The sequence below is a fragment of the Tyto alba genome, unplaced genomic scaffold (assembly GCF_018691265.1).
Source record: "Tyto alba isolate M040663 unplaced genomic scaffold, T.alba_DEE_v4.0 Super-Scaffold_21, whole genome shotgun sequence".
NCBI classification, from domain to species: domain Eukaryota; kingdom Metazoa; phylum Chordata; class Aves; order Strigiformes; family Tytonidae; genus Tyto; species Tyto alba.
In genome coordinates this window covers 15,964,008-15,977,996 of record NW_024881295.1, presented here as the reverse complement: position 1 = coordinate 15,977,996, position 13,989 = coordinate 15,964,008, and the positions used below count along the sequence as shown (strand labels likewise).

The window sequence follows — 13,989 nt, the reverse complement described above, 5'->3', positions numbered from 1 at the left end:
TGTATTTATGTGTATGCATAGAAATGTGTGTGTATACATATATTTAAAGGCAAGCAGCAGACAACAGAGTTTTGTGAAATAGTCGTACTGAATATCTGAAATGATACCATTTCTAGTTTACACTACTAGCAGAAACAAGTAGTGTGCCCTCAAAAATACCCCTGCTAGGGGAAAGACAAAACTTTCTTGAAGGCAGAACTAGGGAGGAAAGAGAATAATGCCTCCATTTCTTGGGGGAAGAAAAAAAAAAAAAAAAAAAAGTGAAAAAGAGGCAAATATATGCCTGAAAGAAAGACCAGAAACTAAATCCCTAATTATACCCTGCAGTAAGCTGTCAGAAACTGGCAGCAGTGGGAGGGAAGGAGGCAAAGCTGATCTCAGTTAGTTTGAGCATAATCTGCTCTAACCATACTTAAAATGCCTTTTGTGTGGGAAAGGAAGGTTCTGGGATTCTCTGACACACACTTTGTACCGCGCTTATGTAATCCAAATGGTCAGGGCTGAAGTGACAGGCAAGTGTAGAAGGGTTTCACCTGGCTGGCACCAAAATTCAAAGACACCTTGGTTTGTTCGCCTCTGAACACAGAAGTTTTGTGACTAAACTGCTGATCCAGTACTATGGTTTGGGGAATACAGATAGTCTTCAAAAGGGTATAAAAGTCTAACAATCTATTGCCTGTAATGACGTTTCGGTTCAAAGAATTCTTGATGCTAGTATAAAATGTAAGGAGATTTTTTTCGTGCTTGTACCAGGGTAGGAGTTTGGAGAGTGAAGAGGAGTTGGAGTTTGCTCTTAATATTTTTTACTTAGTCTTAGTACCCAGTGTGTATTGCAACTGAGGAGAAAGTGAAAGCTCTTAGCAGTTGAACTGACTGAAAGGGAAGAGCAGGTTTATTAGTGAATTAGAAAAAAAGGCATTCTTGATGGAACACTGGCTCCTAGAGAACATGCAGCTGCCTTTCTGGTGTGAGGTTTTAAACTGTTGCAGACTGGATCCGTAAAGGTCTTTAAGTGCCCAGTTTACATCAAATTGACCATGCAGCTGCGAAAATCCATAAAGACTTGTACTTTTATAACTGAGGTTCAGTAGATTTAGTAAAGGAAGGGTTTGAGCATGCCCCTGAAGGACCAAGGTCAGTACCAGCATGAGCCAGTAACTGCTTAGCTTGCATTCAAGGCCCACCAGAATCCATGAACTGAACACTTCTCAGGGCTTACACTGGTAGGCATTCCTCACCATGTCCTCCTGGGAGCAAACTCCAACTTGAATAGGGCACCCAGTCCCCCTTGTTCGAGTTGTTCCTTCTTCAGTGTTTCATGATGCCAATGTTTAGCTCTGTTCCTTATGTTGGTTAAGGATTTCTATGAGACTCTAGCTTCCAGCTAAGGCTATCTCCTACAAGGGACACCTTAACCCTAGGCTGCCCTTTTGCTTTGACAACAGTGTAGTGATTAAAAGCATTCATCTGAGACGGTTAAGTTTTGATCTCCTTCTGCCTATCTAAACCTTGATATGCCCCATCTCGGGCAAGTGCTCAAACTGCCAGAGTACTGGATAAAAGGAGAGGGCTGGTTAATGCTTTTTATTATTTATTAGAGGTCAGGGCTATAGGTCATCTTTCCAGGATGTAGAATACAGTTTGATTCCTCTCTCTGCTGAGAATGGGAATCCTTGTCTAGTCCCTCCAAAACTGCTTTTACTGCTTTGTCAATTGTTCATTTCTACATCAGGTTCTCAGGACTCTGAATCATGCTTTGTTTTGCTAATGTGCCTCCTGTGAGCTGTTAAATTTGCAGACGGGGAAAACTTTCCAGTAGAGTATTTTGTAAGAACAATGCAAGTGAATTGGCTGTTTCTAGATCATTAAAGCTAGATGGTTTTCACCTAATAGGATCTTTAATATTCCATTTGCCAAAATCAGTGGAAGCTTTTGGCTCTAATCTGAAAGTTTGACGGTTAACCAGTCTCCCTAACTCCACTCACCTTTTCAAAAAGTACCAGGGTATGGCTCTTGTCAAACAAGTTGGGCTTCTGTTACGATCACAAAGGGTTTAACATAGAGCCAAGTAAGCTTCTAGTGGTAAAGATGCCTTTCCGTATGTCCTTAGGCTTGTTCTTCCTCTGCAATAGCAGATTAAGTTGTTGGCATCTAGCTTGTGGCTTCCCCACCCAGTAGACATAATTATTACAAATGCAGTTGCTTAGGTCAGGTCACAACTAAATGCCCACCCTGAGAGTGTCTCGTACACAGGTGGCATCCCAAACCTGGTCTTTGACTGCGAGCAGTCTGCCAGGGCATCATAGCTTGTGACATGTCCTTTCCCCCCCAGCAAGAGTAGGAATGGTCGAAGTTGCACTCATCTCACCTGACACTGGCAGATGTAAAGCTTATAGGGAATTTTCAGTTTGGCTCAGCCAAAAGAATTGGTGGAGGGGTATCTTTCAGGGTGGTTCCCTCAAAAAAATCTGAGAATGGCTTGATGAACAGAACAAAAGACAGAATTTGTCCTGATAAACTTCTAGGGCAAAGACATAAAAGAGACAAGGATAATACTCGTGGAAAGTACACACAGCAAGTTAAAATTTATTTCGAAGAAAACATATTTTATTATTTTATATATGTGCTAGATCAAAGGAGCCACTCGAACTGGGTTGAAATTAATACGAAATCTAAAATAATCACAGCTTGTGATTTCTCTGTATGATACGTAACTACTCTGCTACAGTGCACATGACATAATCTGAAACATTACCCATTTATTGGAGGGAAAAAGACACATCAGAATTAAGATTGGAAGAAAGGGGACGGTAGTGTTACATGACTCCCTGAATGCCAGGCTAGTAGTTGCATATGGCCTGTGGAATAAAGGAATTGACCTTTCTGGCTACCATGTTATTGCATGACATAAAAGCTCTTTGCTTCAGATCCAAAATCAGGTCTATCCCTCCTCTGGTTCCTCCCTGCTATTCTCAGTTGCCTCACCTCACTGCATACTCCCTCTAGGCTTGACTAAAACCCATCCATCTGTGAAAGATGGGAGTTGTTAGGACCGGGTCTTCACCATGTTTGGTGTATAGGGCAGTGCACCATATAAATATAGAGGGATTAGATCAGCAAGTGAAGTCCCCTCTCCTGCTTGGTCCCATCATCTGCACAGAAGTATGCTTGCTCCAAATAAGAGAAATAACAGCTTCGGAAATACCACTTCTGTGCGATACATGAGACAAAGGAAAAGTTTTGTTCCAGCCACACTTGAAGCTAATTCCAGGAAGCTGCAATTCCAAGAAAAAAGGATTTCACTTAATTCTGGCAATAATAGATGTCCATAAATGAACTGCAGATAAGCTAGAAGCCTGCACAGCACTCTAGCACAAAACTTGTGGAACAGAGGAGACCTGGCAAGCACGTTCGTCTGTAGAAATCTTCCACAATCAAGTCGGTATCCAACAGTAGCTGGAGAACCCAGACTTCCTACTCCATCTACTATGTCCGTGCAACTCCAAGGCAGTGACTTGGACAAAGCTCACTGTTTCAAGGAGCCGGGCAGGGGAAGTGGGGAAAGGCCTCTGTTGCTCAGACCAAGGACAGCCCATCTGACAAATTAGTGCACAGACCAACAAGCAGAGTCTTCTACACAACCTTACTTGGTAAAAATTAGGAAAAGGTTCAAGATTCTTCCAGATTCCTTCTCCTCCCCTCGGTCCAATTTCAACTCATAAGTGAAGCATTTCTTAAATGCCTTATCACTGAAGTTCCTCCTATGCATTTTTAAGACTCTCAGAGCACTGTTTCAACACTAACGTGGTGAAAGAAACAGATCTGGAGCTAAAAGCACATTTGGAATCTGAAGCAGATTTGCATCAGTGAGCTCACCTCCACTACTATTCCAAAGATGGAGATGTCTGGCTCACTCTCTGTGCAAATGCAAGCCTCTTCCATTCTTGAAGGAGGTGCTACCTCCTTCCTCTTGCTACCTACCTCAATTCTGGCTGAGATGTGCCGTGCATGCTGATACAAAATCACAAACTGCTTGTGATTTCTCAAGATCCTTCTGCACGTTCCTTCCACAAAGCCACCGCCATCATTGGAGCAGCAGGCACTGCACCTGGCTCCATCTGGGACAGCTGATTCGGCAGCACTGCACCCCTCGGGGAACACTGGTTCAGCACCACCTTGTCTCTGAGTAACTGGCACCACAGTCTTAACAAGAGTGAGCTCTGCCAGAGGTTACTGCGGAGACAGACGGACAGACCTTAGTATTTCTGCAGGTAAGTACTTACAAAAAGTTGAAGGTGTGGCTAGCAGTTTCTGCCAGCAACCAACTCTCTGAGGTCTATGTAATCACGGCCTAGAAGACTGTTCCCAATTAATCCCATGAAAGTTATCACCCAAGTTAGAAAATGCTGCAAGGAAAGGGAGAATTCCTTTCTGCCCTGGATGGCACCTCTGAAAAGTGAGGCTGAGGGACACTGGAGGTAGTTTATGAATAAATGGGTTTTGGACCTCCAACTTCAGCCCTTGCACACTGGGTCCACAGCACAACTGCGACTGCTGATAGCTAAAGGACCTTCCCAATGTTATATGCAAAGTCCTTCCCTGTAATTACTCTTCTGGAAACTGGAGAAAAGCTCTTGTCTTATGCAAGCAGATGAAATGGTAATTTCTTTTTCTCCCCAGTGAAAGGCAAAAGATTCAAATCTAAGACTGTGTTCCTCACATTACAGCTGCTTTTAGAAGCAGCCAAGCAATTTTTCTTCTGATAAGACAAAGGAGAAGAACCCCAGCTAGTGCTAAAACGGGAAGTGACTGCTTCCCACTATGAATTTCGCAGGAGGAGAATTCACCCAAAGAGGTATTTTTCTCCTCTTACTCAGAAAATAAGGTATAGAGAAAGAAGCCACAGAGGACCTCTTTGCTTGGGTCACTGACAGAGCACCCAGTCCCCTTCAGACGCAGAGCCTGGCACGACGTAAGAACAGAGCCTGCTCTGCAGTGTGACCTTCCTAGAAAGAGAGATCGGTATCGAGAGGATGGAGAGCTGCTGAAGCAGAATGTCAGTGCACATGGATGCTGAGATTTAAATTAAGAACAACTCAAACTTCTGCGCAGAACATGTTTGTACCCTGTGTATGGATCTGCCTGGTAAAGCAGGAAGGAAGAAAGAGGAGGCAGAGCAGACCTATTTCTGATCTCTGTGTGGTATGAGCTGAGTATAACTAAGAATACCAACTCAGTTGTGTTGGTTCCAAAGGCTTTCCATCACAAACAGAGACTGATTTATGCTTCTAAAATCACAGTGTGTCTCCGGAATTGACACTCCTTGCTGAGCCCGTATTTCACATGGAGCTGCTCAGGCAATGCTTGCTTTGCTTAGCTTCTTTGGACTGTCTGAGGAGACACAGGTCTTGACCTTTCTCTGGATAACCCGAACTAGGAGAAGAGGCAACAGAAGGTGCATGTCATTAGGGATATAGAAATGCTCCTGGGCAGGCAAGTCCCGGCTGTTAATTCGTGTTAGGGAGGACTCCACCTGCATGCTGAGGGAAGAGGGATCAGGCTGTATGGAGCACCCCTGAGCTGCAAACCACAGGAGGGAAGAGAGGAAAAAAGGAAGTGAAGGACAGATACACTGATACTCTTGATAAAGACTGGGGGTATGGGGTTCAGGTACCACCCTGGCTTGATGATCTCCTCTTTCAATCCTTGCATGCAAGGAAGGAGTTAAAGGTGGGCTGTGTCTGTTTCTGGTTGGCCCTTGTTCCAAAGAGGGGCCCCTCTTTGGAAGCTGTGCCAGCTGGAGCAGGGGGATGTCCCTTGCAGCAGCTGAGGTCAGGGTGGGTGCTGAAACAGCCTCTTGCTGCAGCACTGAGTTCTGGGCAAAGACAACTCTGGAAATTCAGACTCTGTGGTTTCCTCTGCTATTGAGAGCAGGCTGTTGGCTCCCTAGCGGGATGCAGAAAGGCAGAAGTGTTCACAGAATGCGAAACAAGGCGGGGAGGGAATAACGTAACTTTCCCCTCGGCCTTGCAGCAAGTTGCTCTGGCTGCTGCAGCTTCCTTTGAGGGTCTTCGCCTCTCCATAGCTGCTGGAGGACTGCAAAATGGGACTTTGTTTCAGATTGACAGTGATGCAGTGGCAAATCCCCAAGCAAACAGAATCTGTTAGAGTCCATAGGCACTTATTCTTCACAAGGAGAATGTTAAGACGTAAAACCTTCCCTTGGCACAGTGCCATCACAACACAGCTTCTGGTGTGCTCATGTCACAGACTGGATGAATAGTACATTGTCCGAATGGTACAGTGGCTGATGGTGGCTCCTTGCGCAGACAAGAGCTTCATCCTCAAGCACATTGCTAACAGGAGGGTGGGCTTGCCTGATCTTCACACACAGAAGGGTGGAAAAGAAAGAACTCCGCTGGCTGAACAAAACTGGGCTTGCTGGGACAAGCCTTCTCCTTATACCCTGTTTCCATTATGGTTCAATTATTGATGGCAGCAATGTACGTTCACAGTTGAAAGCCCGATGGCAGCTGTCAGGATTGCAGAGGAGTATCAATAAAAGCAAGGGGCTTTTAGTGCTGAGACAAGGAGTTTTCTTTCATGTTGGCTAGATTAGATCACCCCAGGTCTCTCTCTGTTCTTCCCCTCTTCCCTTTCCAGTATATAAAATCCCCGATGACAGGTCTTTAGGCACACTCGTCTTAACTCTATATCCAGTTCTCCTTCTTGAAAACAAGTTGCACAGCATCATTCACATCCTGCACTATGTGAGACGCCTCCACTAGGCTGGGGTCAAAGTAGAAGTCCCGATGGCCGTGGAACACTGTCTCTGTCGTGCACTCCTCAGTTTTACCGGGAACATCTGCATTGTGGCGGTAGACCCCAGTGCAGACCAGAATCGATTCGCAACTCTCCACGGAACTGTTGCAGTCCTTCCTCAGCTTGAGGAGATCCTCAGTTTGGGGACTGGCTGCCTGCGGGCTCCTCTTCACCCCAGCCTGGACCTGGTTCTGGTGAGCTGACTTGAGGTAGTTGTTGTAGAGGTTTGCCCCGTAGATATCAGACATAGGGTTATCCCTGGATAAGGTCACAGTGTGAAACAGAAATGAGAAACTAGGCTATGCATCAATTTCTGGCTCTGGCAGGCTGGGATTAAGGTAGCACCGAGGGAGGAAGGAGCGCAAGTTATCTGCTAACATCAAGAGAACCACTCAGACTGGGCCAGTGAGTCCACCTACTGGTGTGTCCTGTTCAGCTGTGGTGAAGGCCACATGCTTCACAAACATCTTTCAAAGGGGAAAAGACACATCCAAAGCAGTTCCAGCCATTACTGTAATGTATTCCCTACGATCCCAAAGTGTTTGGCCTAACTGGGCTAATGGTACTACATCTGGGCCTCTTAAGTTCTTCTTTAATCCAGCCATGCTACGTGCACTCTGCATCCTACAGTAACAGCTTTGCTAGGCTGATGGGGCCCTTCAAATTATTAAAAGTGTAGGGTGCAAAAAGCTAGCAAACCCCTGTTCTAGGATGTGAGGCTCCAGAGACACCAGGGGGATTTTGGTATTCATTTTTGAAATCTCCATAAAAAAAAAAAAAAAAAAAACAAAAACAAACACTTAAGTTAGTATGCAACTCCCTAAGGAAACCAGCAGGAAAAACAGTCTCTTACCCAACTGCATAGAGGCGTCGGATGGGAGACTTCCAGCCCTGTTTCTCCGCCTGCTGTTTTATCAAGTATTCGGCATAGCGGTAGGTGACTGTGCTGGGTTTGCCAATCAAGGCCTCGTACCTCAGCTCCCGGCCTGTCACTTTCTTGTAGATGTTCTCCAAGCATAGAAGGAAAGTGCCGTGGCCAAACCTGCTCGAGAAAGGTGGTATCAGTATCCCCAGTCACACCACTTAAGTAGCAAACACTCCTCAGTGAGGAGGACCATCTGCTGTTGCCAGGGTATTGCCTAGTTTGGACACAGTAACTACCCACCCATAGGCAGTGGTTTGGCTTTTGCTGCTTTAAAGTTTTAGTCTTTGCTTCTCATGCAGTTTTCGTATCTCTGCTGCTAATTATACCATACATTCAAACTCTTAATGCTAGAAAACGTAGTAAGAAAAGATCATCTGCAGGAGAGCTGTATGAAGTAACCTAAAACAAATACAACACATGCTTTTCACCTGGGCATCTTGGCTTCAGCCATCCACAGGAGATCCATGTTGCAGGCAAGGACAGGCAGATGGGGGTATGGTATATCTTGCAGCTCTGCTCCTGGGTTCCCGTTGCTCAAGAGTACATCAATAATAAGTTGCAGGCTCGTCTCCCACCTCACCGGCTCACCAAACAGAATCACCCCTGGAAGATTTCAAGAGCTGCTTGGAAACTCACAGCATCCAAGTACAGGACCCACTACCAAAGCCACCCACTAGCAACACTACCCCTCTGCTGGGATGCCATGGCTCGGCTGGTGCCAGGGCTCCAGTCTGCACAGTGCTGCACCCCGTGCACCACTGCTTCCAGATGCTGGAGCGTGGCACAGAGAAAAGCTGGCTTTCCTCTTATCAGCTTGTGCTTCACCCAGCGTGAAGGCAGGGAGGCTGCCTCCTGGCTGTGTCCTCTGAATAAGCTGACTGTGGGTACCGATGAGCTGACAGCACATCATGCGCTTCCATCCCAGCTGGCTTGCCTGACTGTTATTTCTGCTTGCTGCTCATATATAAACAAAGGCTACTGCTTACCTTCTACAGTGGGGAAGCCAGTGGTTGGAGGAGGCTGCCAGAAAAAAACGAAGGCTGGGTTAGTAATGCAAAACTTAATGCTGCCTCCAAAACAAAACTAAAAATGCCTCCTTTGAACCTGCCAAGGCAGTTCCGTAAAGAGGCAGGACAAGGCCACCCGGAATCCCCCAGAAAGATTTCTCCCACCCCCACCATCCCAGATGGGATTTCACAGATTGTGTGTTCCTGTCTCAGAGCTGGAGATGTCAACCAAACCACCTTGCCACTCACTGGAAAGAACAGCAACAAAAGACAGGCATGGCATGAGAGAAAGGAGAGGGGTAAGTCACCGCCCTTCCAGCAGGATCCAACGCAGAGAGATGCTGGCTGCTCAGTACCAGTCCCAGGCTCCTGCTAAAGGAGGTCACTAGCAGCTGCTGCCCTGTGCCCTGCAGCTTCTCCAGCCCCTGCTATTCACTGTAAGCACTACCACACCGGCCCACCCGTTCCACCAATGCACCAGGAAACTACCAGCTCCTTCGGCCTCCGGCTCTGATCCACCATGTCCAACAGGGGATATGCCTTCCTCAGTGCCTCTATGGTGACCACATGCTTGAACCCCAGGCTATTTCAGACCATCAAGGAAAGATGAGGAGACGGCTTGGGGTTTTTTTAAGCTACTTGCAAAGGTATCTACAAGGATTAAGAAACGCAAGTCCTAGTAGCAGAGCAGTTATTTCATCTAGTAATGCATAACCTCATGGCTTTTGGTCAAACTGCATGCTGTGCTTCAACCTAAAGGTGGCCCTTAAGTTTACAAACAAAAAAAAACAAAAACAAAAACAGACTGGAGAGATTTACTTTGTGATCAGCAATCCCTGGAAATAGACAAAGAGCAGAGGTTGCTCCAAGACAGAATGGATGCGCTTTGGGAGACCTTTAAGGCCAGAGTTCTCTTACCGGTGCAGCGCAGGGGGCTGGCCAGGCTTCCTGGCTAGAAGCAGAATCAGTGAAGCTCTGGTCAGCTCAGCTGGTGAAAAGAAAACGGTCTGTGGTGATAAAACTATGCAAGCGAAGGGTGAGTTGCATTTGCTTGCAGAACGCCTTGCCCTTAGCTCACCCTACTGCCCCTGGGGAAACAGAGGCGGGCCAAGGTTTTGTACCAAATGAAGTTAAATGCTAAGCACAAGGTGTGAGTGCGTGTGCATACAGGCTGTGTCGCAAACCCTGCAGGCAGCTCCTACCTCCCTGGAATATGTCAGACCTGCTATGCCCTCACCTCAGCCAGGCAATATGCATGTGGGATTGTCATTTAGACCTTGTCCCTGTACTGGGATGCTCTCATTCTAATGATATTTGAGTTTCTTCAGTTGCTGTCAGATGCCTGGGGAAAACCTGAGGTGTGGGACAGTTGGGAGTGATCTCTAAAGGACTCCGCATTAGAAAGAATTGGAAGGATCACAGTTTTATCTCAAAAGCGAGGGAGGCCCAAAGCTGATGCAGTCCTCACAGTGACACCTGACCTGCAGGCACTCCAAGGTGGCTCACAGGACAGGTAATCAGTGCGAGAAGCCAAACGCAGACCAGGGGCACTCAGGAGGCGACCAAGATGGAGATCAACAGTGCCTGCATTTGAGCCTCCCCGTGAGGGTGCCTCCCCACAAGATGAGACCAGCGACCCTTCCGTCTCCTTGCAGTTCTGCAAGCTGACCCAGCGGGTGCCAGGGCCAGGGGCAGGGCAGGCGCAGGGGGGGACACACAGGGCACCCCCAGGCACGGGCGGCAAAGGATACTGCTGGGCATTCTCCTCCACGGGCCCCTGCCCGGCCACCAGCATGCACTTCTGGTGGAACTGGCTGAGGAGCCGTAGGGGGCTGTGGGACAGGATCACCTGCTCCGGAGACACCTGCGGGAGAGAGGGGAGGCTGACAGGGGACGGCGGGGCAGATTTTCCCCCCTCCTCCCCGCTTCTCCCTGCTGTCGGGGCACAACCCCGACCCTGGCTGCCACCCGCCTCCCTCCGTCCCCTCGGGCCGGTCGCTCGGTGGTGCTGCCGCCCCCAGCCCTTCACCCCTCCCGGGGGAAGTCGCGCTGGGTGGGCTCCCCCCTCCTCCTCCTCCTCCCGCCGCTGCTCCCCTCCAAAACCGGGACACCTGAACGGGCCGGGGGAGCCGTGAAGAAGCCGCCCTCACCTGCAGCCCCAGCGCCTGGGAGAGCTCTCGGGCCTTGGCCGACCTCAGGCAGTTGCCGGCGTTGGTCAGGAAGACGACGGGCACCCGGAGCCGCCCGCCGCTGTCCGCCAGCCTCCGGAAGGCCTGGCGGGCGGCGGGCACCGCCTGGCTGCCCCGCACCAGCACCCCGTCCACATCGAAGAGGAACCCGAAGGCCGGCGGCTGCAAGGCGAGCGGAGGGGACGGTCACCCGCCGCCGGGAGCCCTTCCCTCTTCCCCCCTCCCCGCACCCGGCCCTCGGCGCCCTTCCCGGCCCGCAGCAAGGACGCGGCCGGCGGGCCCGGCCCGGCCCGCCCTCCCCGCCGCTCACCCGGCCGCCGGCGCAGCCCCCGCGGGCGGGCGGCCCCCGCGGCCCCGCGGCGCGCAGCAGCCCCGGCCCGGCCCGCAGGCAGCCGCGCAGCGCCATGCCGCGCCGCTCCCGCCCGGCCTGGCCCGGCCCCGGGGCCGGCGGCGGGGCACGCCGGGGCTCGTAGTTCCCGGACTACAGCTCCCAGCGAGGAGCGGGGGGGGGGGGGGGAGCGGCGGTCAGCCGGCCCTGCCCCGGGCTGGGCGGGCGGGAGGCGGGGAGCCGGAGGCGGGCAGGCCCGGGGTGGGGGGGCTGTGGTGTCCCGTCTGCTCCGGAGCGAAGGGTGACGGGTTTGGGGAGAGTTGGGAGGGGAACTGGAGGCGCCCGGCGGTTGTAAAAGCAAGTGTAAGAGGCAACAGCGAGGCTGGCGGGGCTCGGCGGCGGGTGAGGAGCCAGCCCTGCGGTGGGGGAGGCGTGCAGAGTCACCGACGAGGGGAGATTTGGGCAGGAGGGGGAGCGAAAGGTGTAGACCCCTCCGAAGCAACTGCGCCGGGGTTATCCAAGCCGTTCACAAAATCAGAGAACCGGAGACTCTCGGTTTCGTGACTGAAGCTGCCGCGGTGCGGTCCAGACCTCACGGCTGCAAAGGCATCCCCCAGGACGTAGCCTGGTTTCGGTCTAAGGTGGTTACAGCTTACCCTGCCCGCAATGCGCATGCAAAACATCTGCACTGCAACTTTTTACCCCCGCCAACCGCCGCTCTGCTTTTGCTCAGTCTTTTCTATGCAAACCCAAGTCTTGTGGTCTGTTTCCTACAGATCGTAAAGTCTTCAAAAACTCTAGTCGTTTTTCTTGCCTCCTGACGGACTGTGTCCCAGGGGCTCCCTCTTTCATGAGGCGTGGGACAGAAACCTTGACGCTGAATTCCGCTGAGGCCCTTCCAGACCTGAGGAAAGCAAAAGGTTCGCTCCACGTCCGTGGAGATGAAACCATGTTTGTTTGCTTTCTAGCTAGGCTTAAGATTTCCTGACTGCTGCGATACGGCAGGTTTAACACGTATGACTTTAGGCATCAATTACACAAACAGTGTAATTGTTTGTTTTTACGCTTCCATTGCCACGAACACCAACCTTAACTCGTTTTTGACCCACTTTAACACTCCGAGCCCTTTCTGCAGAGCTATTAAAGCCCTGGCAACCCAGGGTTATACGTATGTACAGATGGTTATTCCTCCTTAAGCGCCTTTGCCTTAACTGAATTACCTACTGTTTATTTTACATAATTTCCTCAACTTGCTAGGATCACTTCAATTTCTCAAAAGTGTTTGCAGCTCCTCCTGCTCTGGCAAAATTTATGCTGGCCTCAGAGACTAAATACCCGAAGTATTTAGTTCGCTGCAGTACTGGGCTTCAAACCTTCGTCCACGAGCATGAGGGAGCCGGTTCCAGCTACTTTGAAATGTGCCTTCTCTACTACTTACACACCCCCTGACAACCCAGGGACCTCCAACCCTCATTTCCCTTGGCTGCCAATGAAAAACGCAGTCAGAGAGAGAAGCGAAGTCTTTCTAAATTTAATGACAAACACAAGAGCTTTTCTCAGCTATCCACCGAGGCGCTTTCTCCTGGCAGAGAAAAAATTTGATTGATTTACTGTGACTTCTGCCTTGAGTATTGGCTAATGCGGATTTATGGCCTTTTAACGATGCAGCCGCTTGCAAGTTAGACGGGTTGTTTTGGTCACCGGCCTCGGCGCCTCTCGGCGCTGAAATCAGGCCGGCTGAATCGCATCGCTGGGGCCTGCCAGTCCCTTCTTTTGAAGTGTAAGGGTACTTTTTGCCCTTTCCCTGTTCCTGAGGCTTGTGAACTAGCTGGGAGACACATCTAGCCGGTTCCCTATCGTAGAGCGGACTTAATTGCAAAAATGTTTAGCGGAGCTATGTATCCTTGAGTTTGGGGGTCTTGGGGGGGGGGGGGGGCGCGGGTTCCACCTTCCCCGCCCCCCCGATAGCCAAAGCTTTTCCGTTTTTATGGCCAACGCTGAGGGAAAGCGCGGCGGCGGCGAACCTCCTCTTCCCCCCCCCCCCCCCCCCGCCGCCTCTAAAGTGGGATTTTTCACCTCATTTTGTTAGCGCCGCGGGCGGGCGGCGCCTCCCCCGCCAGTCCGCCAGGGGGCCCCTCCGCTCCACGGCGCGGGCGCGCGGGCGGGGCGGGGCCAGGGGCGGGGCCGCCGCCGCTCACCTGCGGGCGCGTGGCGCGTCCCGCTCCGTCCGTCCGTCCGTCCGTGTCCGTCGTCCCCCCCCCCAGTCCCACACCCCGCGAAAAATCCCGCCGCTGCTCGGGGGGTGGGGGCGGAGGTGGTGGAAGTGGTGGTGTCCTGCTCCAAAGCGGATTTGGGAGAGGCGGGGCCGTGGAGAAGGGGTTTCTAACCTTCCCCCCCCCACACCACCCCCCTCCCCGGGTAAGGTGCCAGCCCCGCTAACACTGTTCGCTTGCTTTGCAGCATTTTCCTCCCGTGGATCAGCAGTAGCAGAAAGCGTTGGTGTGGTTTGGGCTGCCACAGCACGGGGCAGGGATGTTGGAGGTAGTGCCTCGCGTGGGGGGGTGGGGGGTGTTCCTCCCGTGCCTCTGACACACGAGGGTTGGTGGGGAGGGCGCCCGTGTTTCCAGCCAGGGTGTACCCACCTCTGAAGAGATGCTTTCCCCCCCCCCCCCCAAAGTGTGTGCGTGCCCCAGCAGGCTGGCAGAGCTGCTGTATTTA

The 13,989-nt window shown here is 51.0% G+C and overlaps 1 protein-coding gene across 1 annotated transcript; it reads right to left on the bottom strand.

Annotated features, from left to right (window-relative positions):
- Positions 1-2,559: 2,559 nt before the first annotated feature.
- On the bottom strand, positions 2,560-11,349 carry HDHD5 (haloacid dehalogenase like hydrolase domain containing 5). Its single transcript, XM_042795498.1, has 8 exons — positions 11,254-11,349; positions 10,905-11,105; positions 10,506-10,618; positions 9,244-9,337; positions 8,734-8,767; positions 8,176-8,350; positions 7,676-7,864; positions 2,560-7,080 (listed from the first exon to the last, which is right to left on the bottom strand). Exons 1-8 carry the CDS (start codon positions 11,347-11,349, stop codon positions 6,711-6,713), a joined length of 1,272 nt encoding a protein of 423 aa, XP_042651432.1. The 3' UTR covers positions 2,560-6,710.
- Positions 11,350-13,989: the final 2,640 nt, after the last annotated feature.

What these genes read in the sequence shown, in the direction of transcription:
- HDHD5 (XM_042795498.1), bottom strand. Translation starts at nt 11,349, where the DNA reads ATGGCGCTGCGCGGCTGCCTGCGGGCCGGGCCGGGGCTGCTGCGCGCC. An exon ending in GTGGAGGAGAATGCCCAGCA is followed by an intron (nt 9,338 to 10,505) that starts GTATCCTTTGCC and finishes GGTCTGAAATAG; the next exon opens with CCTGGGGTTCAAGCATGTGG. An exon ending in GCCGGAGGCCGAAGGAGCTG is followed by an intron (nt 8,768 to 9,243) that starts GTAGTTTCCTGG and finishes TTTTTCTGGCAG; the next exon opens with CCTCCTCCAACCACTGGCTT.